At 36.4% G+C, this 22,619-nt stretch overlaps 2 protein-coding genes across 3 annotated transcripts; one reads left to right on the top strand and one right to left on the bottom strand.

Annotated features, from left to right (window-relative positions):
- Positions 1-869: 869 nt before the first annotated feature.
- Positions 870-4,143, bottom strand: LOC120629879 (probable ATP-dependent RNA helicase DDX10). The gene is made up of 3 exons (XM_039898954.1): positions 3,957-4,143; positions 1,184-3,315; positions 870-1,057 (listed from the first exon to the last, which is right to left on the bottom strand). Exons 1-3 carry the CDS (start codon positions 4,083-4,085, stop codon positions 904-906), a joined length of 2,415 nt encoding a protein of 804 aa, XP_039754888.1. The 5' UTR covers positions 4,086-4,143; the 3' UTR covers positions 870-903.
- Positions 4,144-5,946: 1,803 nt separating this feature from the next.
- LOC120630025 (cathepsin L) lies at positions 5,947-18,788 on the top strand. 2 transcript variants are annotated; one of them, XM_039899147.1, is made up of 7 exons: positions 5,947-5,951; positions 6,687-6,785; positions 7,303-7,505; positions 11,174-11,336; positions 17,330-17,535; positions 17,830-18,028; positions 18,204-18,788. In XM_039899147.1, exons 2-7 carry the CDS (start codon positions 6,693-6,695, stop codon positions 18,363-18,365), a joined length of 1,026 nt encoding a protein of 341 aa, XP_039755081.1. In that variant the 5' UTR covers positions 5,947-5,951; positions 6,687-6,692; the 3' UTR covers positions 18,366-18,788. The 2 variants fall into 2 exon arrangements, with proteins under 2 accessions (XP_039755081.1, XP_039755080.1); XM_039899146.1 differs by lacking the exon at positions 5,947-5,951 and adding an exon at positions 6,223-6,353.
- The last annotated feature ends 3,831 nt before the right edge of the window (positions 18,789-22,619 follow it).

Raw genomic sequence — 22,619 nt, 5'->3', positions numbered from 1 at the left:
ATCGACTAAAGTAGTTAATTATTGAGAATTTCAACAACTTACGTTGTGCTAAATATTGTGGTAAATATAACCTTACTTCCTTGTATCTCCATACTTCCTTGTTTATTTTTCAAGCCTACTCTAACAATATTTATATTTGGCGCTTCTTTTAAGAGTTACCCTGATGCAAATGTGGCGCCATCCTAATTTAATACATTTTGACGACACTTTTTCATATACACAGATGACTCTCCTTACCTCTACCCTCCATAGTTACAGTCTAACAAATAATGAATTTGGGAAAACTCAGAAAGAACACACGCTCTGTCCCACTACTCGCTCAACAACCTCGATAGGTCAATGAACCTAGTCAACACTTATTAAACGGATAAAAATTAAAATATATTATTATCTTCAAAAAGTTACATATTAAATCACAATAGTTAAAACACTCAATTGATCGATATCTAATATAATAAAAGCGTCCACTGGGCCTGGTGGACTACGGCCTTAACCCCCCCTTCTTATTGTGCCAGGAGACCCATGCTCTGTATCCTGCCTGAACACAGATCTTCATTGAACATATTCAGTGGCACTGATGAGGTGGGAGGGTCTAAGATCTGTTTGGTGTGTAGTATAAGGATTGAAGAAATTATATTATGAATTACACACAAACAGCTTCTCCTGCTTTTCGCGGAGTATAACAAATTAAGCTTAATTTTCATAATATATCATGGAATTCTCCAAAGTAACGCCTGCTTCTACCCAATATCCAAATATGAAACTTTTAAAGAGCTTTCAATTAATTCAAATTATTGTCAAAATTTGTTATTTTGTTTCGGAAATAAAAAATTGAAGTGACAACAAATAGTTGAGTAAAACAATACAAAAAATTTCGAATTTATATATTAAAAAGTTTTTGGGTTATTTCCGTTTAGACTTGAGTAATTGCATAGCAAGGGCCTCTGCTTCCTGAACAGAAAGTGATGCGGACACTTCCTCAATCTTCTTCACTTTACGAGGTGCTATACTTTCTTGTGGTATACCTTTATTTTCGAGAAGCTTGCGCTTTGGTGGTCTGAAATAGAAACTTTTATTTTATTCTGAATTCAAGTCTTATTTTGAATTGCATTTCTAATATTAAGTCAAATAAATCTACCCCTATGTATATAACTTATTTGCAAATAAAAAGTTTAAAACAAACCTGTGATATTTTTCATAAATTTCTGTATCTTCACTTCCTGAGCCTGTATTATTGTCATTACTAGGCTTGGTTAGATCCACATCACTATCATCTTTTTCCCCATAAACCCTATCAGGGTCTGGAAGCCATGACAAGTCCACATCATCAGAGTCAGATTGCGATCCAAAGTCATCTTTCTCTCCATCATCTTCTTTCTTTTTATTTTTAAGTTTACGTTTTTGCTCTTTGTGTTTAGCCTTAACCTTTTCCCTAAATCTTATTTTATCAAATTTGTCTTCTTCGCGCAATACTTCTTTCGCTTTTTCAATATCAATACCTCCTACATTTTCATTGATAAACTGTTTGGCTAGTTCAGATTTTACATCTTTTTTGTCATCATCTATTGCTTCACCATCTTCAGTAAACTTTACAGTAGTATTAACTTTTATTTTCTTCTTTAGAATTTTTTTTGCAATTGCTGCTTTTGTCAAAGGTTTGCCTTTCTTTTTAGATTGTGTATACTCTTCCTCAGGAGCAGTCATATCAACTTCAACATTCTTCTTTTTGACTTTAATAAAGACATCTTCATCACTATCTCCATTATCACTGTGGAAATCAAATTTGGGTATATCTTTTTTTTCTTTAACCTTCTTTGTTTGTTGGAGAATAGGTGTATTGTCAGTTTCAGATTCACTTAAGTCTGATCCTTCATCATCACCTGCTTTTGACTTGAGTTTTTTAATGGTGTCATCAGTTGTTACTTTTTCTGAAACCTTATTTATATTCATTTTCTTGTACATGAACTTAATTCTAGGTGGAATAATGAGACCTAGTGATCTTGCATAAGCATCAGTATCCAGAAGCTGAATATTGAATATATCTTTATTTTTCATTAGAGAAACTGATTTTACATAGCTAACGAAAGCCCTCTGTGCTGATTGCTTTAAATCTGTATTATCTGAAAGAAGACTCTCTATTTTCCTTTGGGGCGACATTATCTTTGATGGATCAACAGATATTTTATTTATAGGAATTTTACTCTTTTTTAACTCCTCAACGAAGGATTCTTCGTGCTGTAGTAAAATGAGTAAACCTTCTCCTTTGCCAAGTACTCCACGAGCAGTGCGACCAGCTCTGTGTATATAAGTATCAACATTTTCAGGGCAATCATATTGTATTACCCAATTCACTTTAGGAAAATCTAGTCCTCTAGAGGCTAAATCGGTTGCAAAAAGAATAACGTTGGATTTCCTACAAAACTCCTGGTAAATCCTTTCCCTTTTCTCCTGATGAAGAGTTCCATATAAAGCCAGTAAACTGACACCAGGTCTCAGTTTGCAGAATAGCTCATACATGTATTTTACTTGTTTACAAGTTGCCATAAACACTAAAACTTTCTGTTTAAGATGATTTCTTATAAAAGACCACAAGGTGCCTAACTTGTTGTCTATCTCACAGACTATGTAGCTTTGTTGTAGAGCCTCGGGTGTGACTGTGGCTGCCTGTTCATGTGGAGCTACATACGTTGGAAAAGATAAACTGAGTCTTGCTAAATCCTTAACTGATTTAGTCTGTGTGGCAGAAAATAATAAGGTCTGACGATTTGGTGGTAAATTTTCAATAATTGCATTCATAGTTGTTTCAAAACCCAAATCTAAACATCGATCAGCTTCATCAAGTATCAGAATTTGTAATTGACTACAATCAAACAAAGGATTTTCATCCATGTGCTGCAAAAGACGTCCTGGGGTGCTAATGAGTATGTTGATTTGATCCATTCTCTTTCTTTCAAACTTGAGATTTTGACCACCAATAATTAAGCCTGCCGAGAAGTCATGCAGGTGGCCTACTTTCCTAAGAGTTTCATATATCTGATAGGCCAGCTCTCTAGTTGGTGATATTACAAGGGCACCAACTCCATCCAGTCTGGTCCACTTTTTACAAAATAATATTTCTAATATTGGAATGAGAAATGCCAATGTTTTTCCTGAACCTGTTTTTGCAGCCCCTAGAATATCTTTCCCTTGCAATGCATAGCCTATAGCCTGCTTCTGAATATCTGTGGGAACAATATAATTGTTCTCTTTTAAGCCTTTTAATGTTTTCTGAGATAGGGGGAAATCCTTGAATGTTTTTATTTCATCTGAGACAATCTACAACAAAAAAAAAATATTAAATAATAATAAAACTATCATCCCAATTAACATCCCTCATAAATTAATAATAAATATGTGGAATGTATTGTAAAAATGCAAAAAATTTGGCTGTCTATCTCATTCAGAAACCAATGGTGCAACACTACTCAAGAATATATAAATATTATATATATCTAATAAGCTTACAATTAAAAAAATGCTAATTTCAAGAGGAAAGGTATTCCATAGCTTAACAGCCGGAATAGTGAAAGATTGGTGGAAGAAGGATAAATTATGTTAGGTACTCTTAAAATCAGTTTGGATAAGAGCTCTAATAAAATCATTAAACAGAAATCCATTGGTATCTCTGGAGTAATCATAGATTTGCAGTTTTTATATATTTGAACTATCCATTCATCCAGGATTAAAAGTAGCCCATGTTGATCTCCAGTCCATAATCTACCTTTGTGCAATAAATAAACGTGTAAGGATTTTTATGGCTAATAAATTTTAACCTGTAATTATAGTACAAAAACTATGCAAGATGCATTAATCCATAAGCAATGATAAAAATGCAGTGCAGCTAAACGATCACGTCTCTTTTTACTCGACACTAAAATAATGTTTGGAGTTCCAAAACTTATACCAAGATAGTTTACCTTATCATACTGTGCTTTTAAGTATTGAATAGCTGCATCTTCTTCAACACTTTTTTTCTTTCGGGGTGTGAAAAGTTTATGTTTCTTTTTCTTTTCATTTTTCTTCTTATGTGGTTCGTCTTTCGTCATGATATTTCAAGAAAATAAAAATTACAGAACACCATGCGCCTTTGTTGACATGACCAATTTTGACATGTAATAAGATGTCAATTGACAGTTGACAGTTGACATATAATGATTTTGAACGTGTGCGCCAGCACAGATGTTGCATTTCCTTCTAAAATTCCTCGTCCCTTAAATGTCGAGTGCGTGTTAATGTCAGTGTATAGTCGGGATGTTAAATATCTATGCAAATTTATTAAAATTAACAAATTAAAACTATGATTTTTATATTTTGGATATAAATTTTGAATTTTATTTTATCTTCAAACGATTGTTAAATTCATGCGTACTTAGTTCATTTCAAATTCAAATTCAAAATTCATTTATTTCAAGTAGGCCTAATATAAGCACTTTTGAAACGTCAAGTCTGTCTGTTTGTAGTGATTCTACCACCGGTTCGGAAGGCAGATTCTACCGAGAAGAAGCCGGCAAGAAACTCAGCAGTTGCTCTTTTCCAACATCAACAATTTACATTTTGTATTTTAACATTCATTTTTCTATCTTGTGAGAGCTGAAAGCGGAGCCGGATGCTTCCAAGCAACCTTATCATTAAAAAATTCATCAATTGTATAGTAACCTCGCTCTAATAAATGTGTTTTAACAAATTCTTTAAACTTGTGCATTGGCAGGTCCAAAATCACCTTAGGAATCATATTATAAAAGCGTATACTCAATCCCACAAATGATCCCTGTACCTTACGCAGACGATATGCAGATGACACTAATTTATGACCATTTCTTGTAAGTCGACTGTTTATGTCCACTTTTTGTTTATAAAGACTAATAATTTCACTAACAACTACTATTGCAGGTCGAAGTTATTAAATAGACATTTCTTTTTCTTTACTGATCACTCTAGTTCGTGCCTTTTCCAAGCTACTTGACACTGGCAAAGTACATTGTGCTGTTTTGGCACTACGAAAAGCCATAAATCAAAAGAAGAAGAAGATGTTGCATTCAAAACGTAAGTAGGGAATTTATTCCGTTCGGAAAAAAAGTGAACATGTGTAGCAATTAATGTACCTATTTTATTTTGATACCATGCATTGAATGCGCAATGTATGTGCGGCAAACCTAAAGGGTACTCATTCTATATCTGTTCTTCAGAGCACAGACTATCCTATCTGCCACAGACCAGGGAAATAAGGCTGATAACATACAGTCGTAATTTCACGATTCTAAATTCCAGTACCTAGTGCGAAGCATTCCAAATCTTGCTCAAAGTAAAGACAATTTAAGATATTTTCCAAATATTTGGCTGCATCACACTATTACTCGATAGTTGATTACTCTTAATGTGTTAGATTGTCTTATAATTTGTCGAATGAGGAAAAAGAAAATGGATTTGAACAATATCGATATTTAAAGTTTGAAAAAACTTGTAGTTAGTTTAATGAAATTCAAGGGAAATTGCTATTTATTAATCGAGTAGAGGCCGAGGTTTTCCACGAGGGCTGCAGGATTCTTAAGAAACCACATCATGAACAAACGAAGTGGAGTCATGGGCAACTCGAGTTATTTGCCAGTATTTTTCTTTTTACTATACGCACTATTAAACCGATATTCTAAAACCGAAATCCAACTGTGTGTAGTCGGCTTATTTGTGACTTGCAAGTTATGTCATCAGGCTGCGGTCTTGTTGTGATATAAAAATTGGTTGCTGGTCGTATTCGAGTTTGTTTGCAATTCCTTTCGTAGGTTGATCATTGTGTATTTTGTGCTTCATAAAAAAGCTCTATACAATAAACATTAGATAGTCGTGACTTGAGTTTATAAGTTAGTTAAAATTTGAAATAATATTTTTATAATTAATTTGAAATAATATAATTTAAGGTAAGAAACATTTAAAATTTAATTGAAGGTAAACTTATAGATTAGTTAAGTATGTCTATTATTGAATTCACAGTTCTTTGTGTTTGTTTTACAACGTAGTTTGCTGTAATTTAGGCGTATGTAATAGATTCCTTTGTGGTATTTCTCGTATTAAAGTGTGATTAAATAACAACAACTATTTAAGTCTTTATAACGTCTTTCTAAAACGGAAATTTTTAAAATAATTGCAAAGGAATTGTGAATTGTTTAGAAGGTAGTGTAATATTTTTAACTGTGAAGTCAGAACATCATCCAACTAGCTACAACCTAAAATGTAACCAGTTCTTCAAGAATTTTAACATACTGATCAATTTGTATTTAAACTCAGTTCAAAGGATAATCCATGACAAAACACTAATAAGGGTAATTTTGGATACCATTTTTTATTTGCATTACAATTTTTTTTTAAATTGAAATGGGCAAATTTTCAGTGCCTGCAAATGGCTGGATGAACAATGTTGCTCAGTTTAAATAAATAAAGCATAACTAGAACTGAAGCTTGTCTTGTTATTCAATGTCACAGTAACTGTAATGAAATATAATTGGTTTATGCAAAAAAACAGTATTAGCTCAATCTAATTTATTTATTGCAAAGGGAAATTTCCAACATTAGTATAAGCTGATATTAATTGGCAACTTGCCTTTGTACTAGCAATATTAGGTTCACTGATAATCAACCTATTACCTCTCCGCTAGATTACAATGAAGAGTCTCCTGGTAATATCGCTGGTGGTGGCTGCAGCGAGTGCAGTAAACTTCTTAGATCTCATTCGCGAAGAGTGGAATACCTTCAAGGTAAATATACATATGAATGAATGATGAATATCCACCACAAGGCTTCTATGTACATTATTCTATTAACTCTTACTCTTATGTGATTCATATCAGGTCATTCATGATAATGTTGCAAGTGTACTGCCCTCCTTAATAGCTCTCATATCTGATGCAAACTGCTAAGGTGGAGAAACACCTTCAGGTGCCTGTGCCAACCACCATATTAAACTGAAGTTCTCAAGCTCTCAAGGAGCAAGTTTGTTCAGATAATTTGAAACTGTAAGACTGTATTATTAAACCACAAACAGCTAAGAAACGGCTGTCAGGAATCAGCATATAAGCCATCTGAGAAACTGTTAGCTTGTAATTATGGGTCTAACTTGGGCATCATTATTGGTTTCTATCGGTCAAAACTATATAGTTAGTGTAATTTATAAAGTTCAAGAAGGTGTAGAGCTTTCGAAACAGAGCTTGTCTGGGGAATTACTACAGCTATGCCTATTTCTGCTGCCAAACTGAATGATGGCGTTGTGCACAGCTGGAGCACGAAAAGACTTACGAGAGCGAGACGGAGGAGCGCTTCCGCATGAAGATCTTCGCGGAGAACCGACACAAGGTGGCACGGCACAACCAGCTGTTCGCCAAGGGGCTGGTGTCGTTCCGCCTCGCGCCCAACAAGTACGCCGACATGCTGCATCACGAGTTCGTGCACACCATGAACGGGTTCAACCGCACCTCCAAGTGAGTACCGAGGCTCCCAGTTGCGGCATTTACATGCTCGTCATAATCATGTGAGAGATATATTTTTTCAGTGTGAAACACTTTTATGTTTACCTAGACCGGTTTTTCTCTTACAAATCCCGCGGGAACCATTTGTTATTCTGAGGTAAAAGCAGCGTATATTACTTTTCAACTAATTCATGTTTATTGGTTGCTTAGTTAAGGCGTTAAGGAAGGACAAACAAAAAAAACACAAGGATTTAATTACTTGATAATATATTCATGTGTATACAATTATATTTTTCCAGTGTAAAAACTATATTAAAAAATACTTCGAGTAAAAAAGGGATCAATTATTATTTACCATTTTAAGATTCCACTTTTTATACGTATTTTATCAGGATTCCTTGAGGGAAACAGGAACTAAAACAAGCGTCAGGCATCACGCCAGCGTGCGTTTTTACAAATATAAAAATAATTTCGCGTTTTCAGAAATATTTTCAGCATTTGGATTCTCGTACCAAATTTTCCCTCAGAACAATAACAGTTCCAAATTCCGTGTTGTCACCGATTGCTGGTACAAATAAATTTTTATTTTGCCAGAAGAAAGTATATGCAGCACGTTTACCTAGTTCTATCTTATGATGTCACATAACCAGCCAAGATTGGCATGAATTTCTTATTTTAGCGTAGGTATTCAGTGAAGCGGCCGCGTTGAAATTGATAAGGGCGCAATAACATTAAAGTGAGGCTTACGGATAAGAGTAATGGGTTTAATAAACTGCAATACCCTTCCACATTAGCGAACTCCAACCTCAGACAGCATCGTATCATGATAACATCCTGCGAATAAGAAAAAATATTGCCCATTGTTATCACGACGCAATGGTAAATATTGCCGTTCGCCCGTAACGCTGTGATTAATTATGTTCGTTGCAGTAATGGCGGCTTATCGTTTACGCGAACTATTTAGCGTCATTTGCCGCTCGTTTGCTTATCGAACGACAACAAATGCCCATCATGTTATTTACTGCTGTTATCTACAGATGTCTAATCTCTGTATTGATTCCTTCTACGCCTCCGTTCTTTAATTCAATGGAAATAGGTACTTTTTGGTACAACATTTATGTCAGTGTTGCTCTAGAACCCTCAAGGGAACCCTTCCTGACATAAATGTTATACCAAAAGTACCTAATTTTTTTTTGTATAAATCAAGCATAAATATTACGTGCTAACATTAACGCGGATGATTTGCTGTAATTTTCTGAAGAGTCCTTCATCAGATCTATATGAAATTTCAATCGAAATTAAGCCTTTTCGATCAAAAAAGAATTTAGCAAACCTGTCTATAAACAACGGGGCTACGCCCGAACATATATAAAACATCCGAATGGATAGCCTACTCCTTTCTGAAGGCAGTCGGTTAAAACATGGCACAAATGTTCATGAACACTTGACGCGTTATTAAGTACGCACTAATGTTGGTTGCTAGCTACTTGCTGGTAGGTCATAAACTTATAACCTACTAACTAGGAGATACTAGGAGTACATAACGCGATAGCAGCTGTCGCGTTGCCCCGCTCCGGTTATTCTGCAAATATAGAGGGTCAAAGTGCGTCCTGTGCCTTCCTTGTTGTTATCATATTTATTAAGTTTTTATAGCCACCGTTTACTCTTCACTGCCCTATGATATCAATTATTTTATTACAAAAGTTATAATCATGTACCTACTAATTTATTGGAACCGGCTCAAGCGATTAAAAGATAAAACTCTCGATTTTTTGTTCCTACTTATTTTTCGGCGTCGATTCATTATTTTATTTATTACCAGGTAAGCTGGTGAACTTCGTACCACCACAGTATATATTAAGTAGGTAGTATCGTGTGTAAATTAAATGCACTTTAAATAAATGAAAAATTAGATGATTCATGAACCGATGAACGTATCACCAGCCAGTCACCTAGTGATTGACTTGGGTCAACGTCGCTTAGCCTGTGCTGTTTAGTTGCAGTCATTTGTTATAGGACTTAAATGTATCGGTAATAGGAAGGTAAGGCAAAACGGGAGTAGATCGCCAGGACGGTCCCCATTGACCATATTTATGTGATTGAAGGTTTCGAATAGTAAGTGATAGAAGCTCCGAGGGCAAGAGTAGGCACATTATTCGTGCAAACCTCAGTTGTTTGTTGAAACATGATGAAAAAATTGGCATCACGCTATCTTTTATATATAAAATAACGCGACCAACACAACGTGAACAACAACAGGATAACTTGAGGCGAATAGTGATTTGTATAATTTTTTTTATTCCTTCCCATTTCTTCTGGACTACGTTCCCTGGACTTATACGAATATTTGAGACAAATCGGTCCAGCCGTTCTCAAGTTTTAGTAAGACTTACGAACAGGAATTCATTTTAATATAATATACCTAGATATGCATAATATTAGTTTTGAAGATATACCTCCTATATTGAGCATTTTCATAGAAATAAACTTAAGAGCTTCGGGTCGCTTTGTCAGTATAATATGAAAATAAAATATTCACTGGTTGATATCGGTCGCTGTCTCGTGTCGAATAAAAAGAGTTAACGAGCTTGCAGTGTCTTAGGGTCAGTGACGCGACGAGGGTTCCTACGGTCCCTGTGTAATCTAATCTATTTTAATTTCTTGTCAAGTTACGATCGAAAAAGCTCAAAAAATACACGTAATAATAATAAATAAATACACGTAATGTACCTACCTACCTGGAACTTGATTTGCTTTGCATGTAAAGGTATACTTACTTACACTAATGACTTGCAAAAAATCTTAGTGGGTAAATGATTGCTTGAGGAAAATAGCCGCCCGTACTTATACGCCGAAGTGTTTTTGTTTACCTTTAAGAACAATTCGAGATAAGATGGCTTCGGACGCAAATGTGCCTACCATGGAAATAATATTCTTAAACTACGTACTGTACTAGTACACATATATATCTCTATATATTATGTCAATCGTTTGGCTACCATATATAAAATACTTATTATATACGTGAAAGTTTTTTTTTAGTTTGTCCTAAATTACTAAGAAACCAATCTACTCGACTAACTTTTTCGCACAGAGTTACTTGAAAGGACGGAGAGTAACATAAACTAAATGTATCCTAGGAAAACAAAATGTTCCCACAGGATTTATAGGATTAGGAGTATGGACTTAATAAACATGGGCGTACCCAGCTTCTGGTCTAGGGGTAGGGGGGGCAATTGAGATTTTCCTAGGACAGATTGTCCGCGGCAGTTTTGTAAAAAAAATATTTTTAGAGAGCCCTCTTTAATCGATACTGATGCCAAAACTTGTGTTATTTTTTCTCTTTTGTCTGTAACTTGGCCGCCATACATTTTTTAAAGAGTTCATACATTTTCTGCGAGATTTCCAGTGGAGGCAGCTCCCATGCCCCCTGGGTACGCCCATGTTAATGTACCTACTAGGAGTTGCCCATAGGTTTAGTCTTATGGCAGGATATTTTATATTAAGTTATATTAAAGAATTGTTTTGCACTGTCAAATCGCAATTAAGTGAAAGTAAAATAGCCTGTATGCACAAGTGTAACACAGGAAAACGAAGTTTGAAATTGTTCTTTTTTATCACTATGGGGTATGACAGTTGTAATATTAAAACAAACAATACAAGAGCATGGTCATGCGCAGACACGGCAAGGGGCTGGTCGGCAAGGGCGCGGAGCACCGCGGCGTCACGTTCATCGCGCCCGCCAACGTGGCGATGCCCGAGCAGGTGGACTGGAGGCCGCAGGGCGCCGTCACCGACGTCAAGGACCAGGGCAAGTGCGGCTCCTGCTGGGCGTTCAGCACCGTGAGTACGAATATCACAATGTCAATGATTACGGGACTGGTGTCAATAATGTAAGCTAGCATTACTGGTCGAGGAGCAGGCAGGCTTAATGCAGTTAGTTAACTAATTTGTGCTCACGCAGGAAAATGTCCATAGCACGTGTGATATTTAATAATTTCATGACGCGTAGAAAATACGCCCCCTCGGAAATTCTTATCAAGTTAATAGCCATTCGAGGAGGAAATATACAGTAGGTACGCGGGAACTGAGTCCGTGCACGACGAATTTGAACTACGGCTGCAGGCTTATAAAAGTTAGATTGATATAAAAAATATACTACAATGTTACACACATCGCCTCCTAGTCCCAAAGTAAGCGTAGCTTGTGTTATGAGTACTAAGATAGCTGATGAATATTTTTAGGAACATAATACATATAAATACTTATAATATACAGATAAACATCTAGACACTAAAAAAAAACATGTTCATCACACAACCATTTTCCAGCTGTGGGAATCGAACCCAGGGCCACGACTCAGAAAGCAACCAACTGCGCCAGTTTGCCGTCAAATCCTATATTCTTCGTTCAATCGTGTGTTCTTCGTTTCTGGCTTCCATTAGGGCTTATTGGATAGAATCAGCGCTTGCTGAGCTGAGCTAAGAATTCCATGATGTACTATGAACCTGAAGCTTAATTTGCTATACTCCGCGAATCTTAACGGTGCTAATTATAATTTCTTCAGTCTGTATACTCCACACCAATCAGATTGTCCACAATGTACCCTACGCACGTTTCGCTCCACCGGAGCAACCTCGGGCATCATCATCTGAGCGAGCGAGCGAGCCTTTTGAGCGAGGTTATTGTTTTGACGAAATGCCGTGTTCATGTTGCCATTTGGACAGACAAGAATGTCACAATGTACCCTGCGTTGGAGGCGGTTTAGATATGCGGCTAGTGGGTATGCGCCGCAGTAGACTCGTTCATCGGATACGCGTGTTTGGCCAGCTGGCGGCGGTAACGCGAGACCGGCGGGCGCAGTTCCAGTAATATAAACACAGCACCTCTCGATTACTCATGCCGACCGCTGACTCACCGCTCATCCGACAACCTCTTATGAATGTGTTGATACTTAAAAAAAATAGCTTTGGCCCGCGTCTCGGTTAGAGCTTCTTTATCAATGAATAAATGAATACACTTTTATTGTGCACCGAAGAAAAAAGTAGTTACAGAGATATAAACCACATTGGAGCAAGAGATTTAAAAACCCTTTCCCAGGATAAAATGTATAGGGTCTCTCTCTAACATGCTTAATTATAAATAATCTATTCATATGCTTAATTTCACTAAGATAAGAGGGCAAGCATTGCGTAGGACACTTTTACTAATACTATTGTATGTCTATATTCCGGAGAAAAGCTACTTGTGCGCCAAACATTAAAATCGGTTCAACGCTTGAGCCGATTATTGGTTACAAACAAACAGACACACTTTTGCATTTATAAAAATATTGATAGTGGTTTATAAACATTACGACAAATTTGGGGAGCCATCCCGATTCGTTTATCACAAACATATTATAATAGTTATCTCTAAGCCCGCCAGTCCGCACACGGAGAGCCGCGTGGAGGGTTTCAGCTGTGAATTCTTCTACTATAGGGAGATGCTTGAACCGCGCTATGGAAGTTAATATGACGATACTGCTTAATTTCAATAAAAACACTTTAGTCCTGACTGTAGTTGGTAGAGATATAGGTACATATACATTCGACATACATTTAATAAACCCATAGAGTTGACATATCTTAGCCAATAGTCAAACAGTGTGAGCCAATAAGATAGTATCGCGCGTGGTCATCTATCTTCTATCTTCTTCTATATATATATAATGAAAATGGTCTTCGTTTGAGGCTCAATCACGCCTAAACCACTGATCGTATCGACATGAAACTACCACCATTCGATGCGAAATTTTTCCTAGATGGTTTATGGCTATCTATTTTTTGAATTCCAACATTCCTTCATTTTTTTATTGCTGTTTTACTTTTATGAACATTTATCCCGCTAATAAAAACAAAAGATAAGCATTTTCTCTTGATTCTTTTGTTTTCATGGATTTCAACAGAGTGTATTAAACGGATTATGGTTTTTTACATTCAGCTAAGAATCTACTCACGGTAGTGGAGAACGGCTGGACCAATTGGGCTTTTTTTTTATCTTCAGAATTGTCAGGAGAAAGTTTTGTATGTAAGAAAATTTTAAAAAAGCCCGATAAAAAGTTTCGATGATAATCGAAGAATTCCCATCTATATAGTCACTCACCACGAAATCTCGGGAACCATAAGACTTAGAAACGTGAAACTTGGTAGGAATATTACTTTTGCTATGTAGAGGTCAGCTATTCCCCAAAGGGGATTGCGGGGGCGTTAACAATGAACAATTCCCGTTTTTAAACTATAGCTTCTATAGACTTCAAATTTGGTAGGAATCTTTTGTAAGAGGTGTAGAAATAGGCTATGAACGAATTTTACGATAGTTCACCCCACAGGGGGTTGCGGGGGTGGGTATTAACAATTAATATTTTTAATTTTCCAGCTAAAGCTCCTACAAGCTCCAAATTTTGTAGGAATTTTCTATAAGTGATGTAAAAATGATTTATGAACAAATTTTACGATATCCCACCCCAAAGAAGATTGCGGGGGCGTTAACAATGAAAATTTTCAATTTCCAAGCGATAGCTCCTATAGACTATAAATTTAGTGAGAGTGTTCTATATGTAATATAAAAATGATCTTCGAGCGGATTTTACAATGAATCACCTCCAATAAGGTTCGCGGGGGTGGGTGTTAACAATAAAAAATTTCAATTTCGAAATATAGCTTCTAAAAATTCTAAATATGGTAGGAATCTTTTATTATTCACATAAAGAACATCTCAAAATGGATTTCAATAAAGTCTACTTCCGACAGGAATTGCGGGGGTTGGTGTTAAAATCTAAAATTTTTATTTCTAACCTGTAACTTCTACAGACTCCAAATTTGGTGGGGATCTTCGTGTATGTAGGGATACTCGTGTATTTCCTTACAACAATCGTCTTTTTGGCAGCGGAGAAAAAGTCATTGAGAGGTTTCAAAAACTTAACTTTACATGTAGCTATCCAATCAACGGACTAAGAATTTTACATTCATTTTACTTTTGCAGACTACATAACCGACGAATTCTTTTATTGCGGGATCGCGGAAATGTAACAGATTAAAATGAATGCATTTTCCAAGCACATGAGATGTGGAAAATAAATTTAGTTACTTATTCCAATAGAATTCACAAAAAACATGCACAATTAATTTTCTATAAAAAATTGATGTCACGGAGAAAATTTTAGTTAACAGAAAATTCGGCGCACTTGAACCTAGACAGATTTCAACTTCACATATGAGACTTGCAATGACTTTAACTTAAACTTTCAATGCTCATTTCAAATTTTTTTCTTCATGTCAATTATTATTAATTTTTGGAAGAAAGGCACGGAAATGTTATAATGATTGCACATTGAAAGTTACAATGAATATTAGTGAGAAATATAGTATACTTACAGTTCTATCCGCGGGGCCTATTTATGTTCATACAAAAATAAAAAAAAAGGAGAATAATAAAAATATGAAAAAAATAAAATAAAAATGAAACATAAAATGTAATTTATTTCCTTTTTCAATTCGCCCAGCGAAGCGGCGGGAAACGACTAGTTATCAATATAACAATCGACCGCTTGTAATTTAATTATTAATGAGTGTGTAAACTAAAATGTGCTACTTCGTTGGTGTTCTAATTAATCGCCTCTACTCGCTTTGTTTCTGTACTCGGTCACGCGGATTGTTTTGATTATTAAGCTTTGTCCACGTACAGTGCGATGACGTAAGCAGGACGTTGGTATCTATTGCTCGTCAACGATTACGTCTAAACATTCTCAACAACAGAATGGTTCTTACGAATTTGATTAAACATGAAGTTTCTTGAGTTGTTTACTTAGAAACAACGAATCCACTCGCCGAGGGTTTTGTTATCTTGAAAGGAAACATCAAAATAATTCTAATTTAATATGGTAATTTATTCGACAGCCTCTAACCCAAATAAAATATAGTTTGCTTTGTGCGTTAGATTACTGGATGAGCCGGTGCAGTATTTGTTGATGAAATAATGTCCATAATACAGACATATCATTATCATATCAACCCAATAACGGCCCAATAACTACGACAATGCAATGACAAGGGTTTAGGTAGTAATGCACCACGACGGTGCACCAAGAAGGTTTCCTTCGCTATTAAAGCAAGTGATATTACATTGCTCAAAACGTACATAACATAGAAAGGGCCGTGCCGAAGGAGCGTGCCGAAACTCGAACTCTGCCACCACAAAGTGAAAGTAAGGACTTACAACCATCATCGCATCACACATACATACATACATAGGTATGTAGTTTATAGATTAATAATAAATAAATATACTACAACAATACACATCTATCCCCAAAGTAAAGTAAGCGTAGCTTTTGTTATGGGTACAAATATGACTGATGAATATTTTTATGAATAATATACATAAATACTTATAATATACATATAAACACCCAGACACTGAAAAACATTCATGTTCATCACATAAACATTTTCCAGTAGTGGGAATCGAACCCACGGTCTTGGACTCGGATACCAGGGTCGCTGCTCACTGCGTAAATTGGCCGTCAAATGTATATAAACAAATCGATTAACGTATAACATACAAATTCCCAACTAGTTGATACTCTCTATTAATGCTTCGGTATGGTTTTGATTCTCATGTTAAGCTAAATATCTAAATTGCAACAGATTTTAAAGATAGACATTATCGGGTCTCGGTTTTGCTCTTACTTACCTTTTTTTATTGGATCTAAAGTTAAGATAGGTATATAGTCATGTCAATTAAAAATAATGTAGAATTTATTGTATATATTTAATTTTTATGTTAATGTCTGGCTCTTAACCTCTTATACTTTTAACCTTCAACGTAGGTTGTTACGGTTACATTTTACTTTCTTGTGTACAATCTCATCAGTTTGTAAACAAATATGTCAGCGAGGAACAAGACTTAAAGTATAAATGTGTTGCTTTAAAACTAAACAATGACTTTTAATACGCAGTTCAAGTACATAGGTTTTAATATTTGAATATGAGATGAACAATGAAACAACCGCTCGGAAAGTATTACTTATTATATATTGGTTAATTTAAAGCTTACAATACCTGTGATGAAATGTAATTCCGTGACGTCACTATGTTCCAGCATCAATCTTATTAGGTTAACGACCGTGTCCAATGACGTGCGACCAAATTATATTAAACTGTATCCAATTCAGATATGAGAACGAATAAGTTATAAGATGGGAATTTTGTTGTTTGTAAGCGCAGATGAACACTTTTATTATTTTCAAACATCAAGTCTTACAAACCTACTAATACTATAAATCTGAAAAGTTTCTTCGTATGTTTGAACGTTCTAATCACAAAAATCACAAAACACAAAAAAGTTAAAAAATGCTTTTTGAGTTGCAACTGAGGAAGATCAAAGCCATCGATTGTGCAGTTGAAACACCTGAGCTATTTTACAGTCCGGTGCGCAGGACCCTCAATTTACTGCGGGAAGAGTCAGGATGTTAGATCCGTGCCTCAGGCATAACATAATTTAACATTTTCAACAAGTGCGTACTACAGCCAGTGGTTCTTCCAATCAGTTTCTCCTAAAACATGCTTCGAACTTAGGACTATAACGTTATATAGATACCACCAGAAATTTCGCAAGTTTGCAATAGTAAAATTGTCGCAAACATTGTAAATGTTTTATTTTTCAAACATTCCTCTATGAGCGCGAGCCGTAGAGCAGTGCACGAATGTGAGCTAGAAAACAAGAATAAAAAGTTACATTTTACTCCAACGTTTTCCGTACGATCGTCAAACTTAGTACAAGCTCCTTGTCCTTAGACGGGTGCGCTGGAGGGACAGCACTTCCGGAAGAGTGGCTACCTGGTGTCGCTGTCGGAGCAGAACCTCGTAGACTGCTCGGCGGCGTACGGCAACAACGGCTGCAACGGCGGGCTCATGGACAACGCCTTTAAGTACATCAAGGACAATCACGGCATCGACACCGAGAAGACCTACCCCTACGAGGCCACTGACGACAAGTGCAGGTAGCTATTGCTCCACCGGCACGCCTATTACGTGACAGGAACTTGCCAAATCGAAGCCTCTTTGGAATGCCCCTAAACAGCTGTCTGCTGTTTAGAGTAGAAACATCGCCTGGTGTTTAGGGCCATTTCGTTGGTGCTTGCCCACCAATGCTTTAATTCGTAAGTTAGAATTGGTATTGTTCACCACAATGTAAATATATTTATTGATAGAAATCTTCATCATTTATTACTAAATAAAAAGCGTTATAAAAAGAATTGCTAAATTTGATTGTCTAATATGAATTGTTTGTTCAGATACAACCCAAAGAACAGCGGTGCCGACGACGCGGGCTTCGTGGACATCCCCCAGGGTGACGAGGAGGCCTTGAAGAAGGCCGTGGCCACCGTGGGTCCCGTTTCCGTGGCCATCGACGCCAGTCAGGAGTCCTTCCAGCTTTACTCCTCCGGAGTTTACTACGACGACGCATGCTCCTCCGAGAATCTCGACCACGGGGTGAGTGCTACGGTTGGGACGGGCCAGTTTTAATGGGCACTCGCATTTGCGCCCGGTGGAGATCGTAATTAAAATCCTGACTTGTTTTTCGGAAGCCGCTGAGTTTCTTGCTGGCATTTCTCTTTGCGAACAAGTGGTAGAGCGGTGACTTGTGGTTAACTAGCGTGTTGCGCAGGTGCTGGTGGTGGGCTACGGGTCGGACGAGGCGGGCGGCGACTACTGGCTGGTCAAGAACTCGTGGGGCCGCACGTGGGGCGAGCTGGGCTACATCAAGATGGCGCGCAACCGCAACAACAGCTGCGGCATCGCGTCCTCCGCCTCCTACCCGCTCGTGTGAGCGCTCTCGTGGACTGGTGTGTGCGGAAGGTTCACGTTGATCGAAAAAAACTATATTCGTGCGTCTTAATATTTTCATTTATGCGGTAAAAACCGATCAGGGGTATGGCTTCGATAAACTTCATCACCCCATCCAGGTTAGCGCCCTTCCAGTTTAGTTTTGACACACGTTTATTTCTTTAGATGACGACAAAACTCGCCGTACATATTGTCCATAAGAATATAAATTCTTATGTTCAGTTACTACAAGTTGCATCACTTACATTCCGTCACGATTCGCCATTTGATATTTTTAACAATTAAGGTTATGTATAAGTATGAAGAATTTTTATTTTATTTTTTAATTTTTACTTGCTAACGTGTGATACTTCTTGTTAGGTTAAAATAATTTGATGTAAGATAAATAATAAATGAAGACGTTATAATAAACTGAAATTATTTGATTTTACCCAAAAACAAATTGAACTCTGAATCGTTTACGAATATCGAAATATCATATGTCATCATAGTGAAATGAACGGTTCGTACAATTTTGTTCTTCTGATTTTAATTGCGGACTAATTTAAGTTTTAAAACTTCTTAGTTCCATTTGGTTCTGACATGCAGTGACCATGGTGTCACAACCTGCGGTGGCGTGCAAATTTGCATCCTGCGTGCCACCAACTAAAATTATTTTGACATAACTGTAGACTGTATAATAAGCACTCACTAATGCAGTGGCATGCAATACATATTTACACAATAGCACTGCCTACCATATTTTATATTGCTGGTATGGGAAAAGAATTTACCATCTTCCGCCTATTTGCCTACTCAGGTCGAAAGTGCACAGGGTGACGTTTTGACGTTGTTGTCCTGCTAGTTTGGTTATTGAGTAGGCACGAGGCCCCAAAAGCTAGAACCCCCGACTAGATTTCTGAATCCTGCGATAATAGCGTTGGGCCTCGTCCTCGGCCTCGAACGTTTGTTTGTAGTTTCCATACTGCTTAGTGCTTTGATATATTTACTGTGCCACTGGGTACGGTCAACTTGGTATAATGCATGTCCATGGTACCAACTATCAAGTCGTGGCTTTAAAAATATTTGCCCTAAAATAAGATTTAAAATCCACGTGTTGGTATCTTCTAAGTAACCGTGATTGCAGTCAATTGTTAGTCGAGACATTTAATTATAAAAAAGGCTATAATGACACTACAAGATAGATTAAATATTTAGTGGTATAAGTAGACAGGTGTTTTCTGCATCTTCTTCTACATTTTACCGTTATTAAAAATCCCGCGGAAACTATTGTGTTACATTAAATTTATAAAGTGGGTATATAATTAAACTTTTAATAACTATCAATTCATATTTGCCAGATATTGTATTAAATTGAATAGGTTATTTACGAATTTGATTAAAAACCACTATTCATGACATTAAGTTAGTTGTTGGAGTGTGTTCGGAATAGGCCAATGAGGGACCAATTAATATGTAAATTAAAAATAAATCTTCATGATGTGGGGATTTGGCAAAGTATCCTGGCGGCACCTTATTCAGAGACAGCCAGAATGCTATTAGATTTTAAGTTAAGATAACAGAAAGGAAGTATCAATTTATGCAAAGGGAACGATGGGGCTGACATTCTTATTGTTAATCCCAGAAAATAAGGGTCCAGTTATCAATTGGTATTCCCAGAAAATTAGGGTCCAGTTTCTCCTGACAGCGTACCTCAAAGTATGAACGCAAATGTAGACTAGTTATATTTAAATTCATTCAGTAGTTTCGGCGAGCTATAGGTCAATGTACTGACAGACTTCAGTACGTAAGACTTAGTGTTCCCCAGGAACAAACAAATTTTCAAATAAGTTTTTTTCTGTTATTAATAACAGTTATCAAAAGTAATAGATATAGGTTGAAGTCATTTTTTTTAGACAGGTGTAAGATTTCTACTATTTGCAAAATTAATACATGGATTTGTAAGGATATATGATATACCCTACATGATAAAGAGATGTAGCACGTAATCCTACGTTCTCTAGGTAGGAGTGGCAGAAGCGTTATGATTTAACAACATGCACACTGAAATAAGTTTAATATTAATTAACTCTATCACCTCCCTACCAAAGTTAGGTGAAGGACTTATCTTTTGGGTTGTATGTTCTTCGCAGTGTCAGCAGAGATAAGCGAAGAACTGCGCAGTAAGCTACGCAGGGCCCCGTGACCCCGCGCGGTGCTCTCGTGACTCCGTCCGGGCGCGGCGGGTCGTGTGACTTGTGACCCACATACCACCACAATAGTAGAAGATTTCAAATAAGGAAACGCTAATATAAATGTAAATCCTTTTAAAAAAAAACATTGTTTACGGCAACGCTCTTAGCCATAGATTAATTATAATTTTATACAGATACCTATCAATTTTGCACCTATTGGCATACTGATTTCAATTCATGTGTTAAAACCAGTGTATTGCAGTGAGGTAGGGATTTTGTGAGAGATACAGCATACCTGGTGCTGTATCTCTCACAAAATACAAAAAGAACTATAAGAATGTAAATTGTTGTTGTTAGTACAAGTTCTAATATCAGAGTCTTTTCAAACCGACAGACTTGACGTTTTTAAAGTATGTGTGTATGTATTTTGAATTTGAATTTAAAGTATGCCTACTTGACCTTAATGATTTTTTTTAAATAAAGAAGCGATAATAATCATTAGGTCATACTACAACTTTATAACTTAACTTAGAGATAAGGGAGGTATATTTGTGTCATTCCATGGTCATTTGAAATCTCCTTTTTTCTCTCTCTTCCCCTCTTGGCGAGTTTTGAGAGTATCAACCTCTCAAATTTAAATTTCAGTAATGTTATTCGGGCCAATATATTAGTATTATTATACTTCTAGTCCCATCTCTGACGTGTTTACGACGGCAACTTTTTTATCATAAAACTTGCTCGTAACGCGAACCAACGAAGTGTACATCGATAATTTTAATTTTTATTTGAAAATTAGCGTACCTAAGGTTTATCCTTATCCTAAGGTTGTCTAGCAGAGATCGCTACTAAGCGAAAAGGCTGCCTTTTGTATAAGGCTGCTTTTGTCTGTTTTTTTTTAATTTGTAGTGTGATTAAATGGACTACTTATAATTTAGCCGGAAAATACAGATAATAAGTATATTTTTTAACCAACAAAGAGGCGTTATGCGGCTTTAAATAGTAGCAATTTCCTAAAATGAACAAATATTTTATCCTTGTCAATTATCATAAATGAATGTTTAATTTTATCTAATTATTCATAATTAATAACTAGTTATATTTTAAAAATGAATTATCTACATTAGGTATATCTTTGGAGGCATGCAGCGAACGATGCTGGCTGTATACCGATTTACCTTGGCGCGCGAAAAAAAGCCGTAGCGCCATTTTTCGTGATCAATATTTTCGCTTTTTGGTCTATTGTAAATAATTTAAATTGCAGCAATAGTACATTTGACTTTATAATAACAACCTTGGCACTAATCGCGAGTGAATAACCTATTTCGACCAAAATCTAGAGAGCGGCATACGAAACTTTCATTCAGAGGAAAATCAGCAAAAAATGGTCAGTTATTTTTTATTTCCTGTAGTTAAAAGTTTATCCTGTATATAAAAGATAATTGTTTTTTTCCTCGCAAGTGTTATGAAATTCGTCGTATGAAACTTATATATGATGTATAATTTAGTTTATGTTTGGATGTATAAAGGTACTTATACATAACTTAGTTTTTTGGTTTTACAGCATAACTAAGTAGGTACTAGAGTATTGGGAGAGGAATGATTAGAAAATAACAATAAAGGACATGAAAATTGTATATTATAAAACAACAAGTGACATTATTCACAACGACAAGTATTTACACACCGGTCAACGACCTGGCGCGGATCAACCGCCGCGCCGCGCTCCGAAACGAGCATACAGGGTGCGCGTCCGGGTGCGTATGTTGATCCGTCTGGGTGCCCCTGACTAGGACGACTAGAGAGCCATTGATTCAAGGCTCGTTGGAAACAGGGTACAATAACAAATAGGCAGTGGCGTGACTGTGTACAATTTTTATGAAATCTAGGATTTTTCAACATGATGCCATGTACATACTTTATGCGGACCTTGATCAAGTAATTATGATAGTGAAAAACTTCAATTCCTCAACTTTTTCTGGGATTTTTCAGAGAATCAATAAAATTTTCTTTCAAAACCGCGGTGCCCACCATATCATCTAGTTACGTAACCAATTAAGTTAGCG

The sequence above is a fragment of the Pararge aegeria genome, chromosome 15 (genome assembly GCF_905163445.1).
Source record: "Pararge aegeria chromosome 15, ilParAegt1.1, whole genome shotgun sequence".
NCBI lineage: Eukaryota > Metazoa > Arthropoda > Insecta > Lepidoptera > Nymphalidae > Pararge > Pararge aegeria.
Note: the sequence above shows the minus strand (reverse complement) of the source record. Positions and strands in the feature narration are given on the sequence as shown.

Excerpts from the sequence above, each read along its gene's own strand:
- LOC120629879 (XM_039898954.1), bottom strand. The coding sequence starts at position 4,085 with ATGACGAAAGACGAACCACATAAGAAGAAAAATGAAAAGAAAAAGAAA. Across the intron at positions 3,316-3,956 it reads TAAAAGCACAGTATGATAAG|ATTGTCTCAGATGAAATAAA; the intron begins GTAAACTATCTT and ends TTTTTGTTGTAG. Across the intron at positions 1,058-1,183 it reads ATTTATGAAAAATATCACAG|ACCACCAAAGCGCAAGCTTC; the intron begins GTTTGTTTTAAA and ends TTTCTATTTCAG.
- LOC120630025 (XM_039899147.1), top strand. The coding sequence starts at position 6,693 with ATGAAGAGTCTCCTGGTAATATCGCTGGTGGTGGCTGCAGCGAGTGCA. Across the intron at positions 7,506-11,173 it reads GGGTTCAACCGCACCTCCAA|ACACGGCAAGGGGCTGGTCG; the intron begins GTGAGTACCGAG and ends GGTCATGCGCAG. Across the intron at positions 11,337-17,329 it reads CCTGCTGGGCGTTCAGCACC|ACGGGTGCGCTGGAGGGACA; the intron begins GTGAGTACGAAT and ends CCTTGTCCTTAG.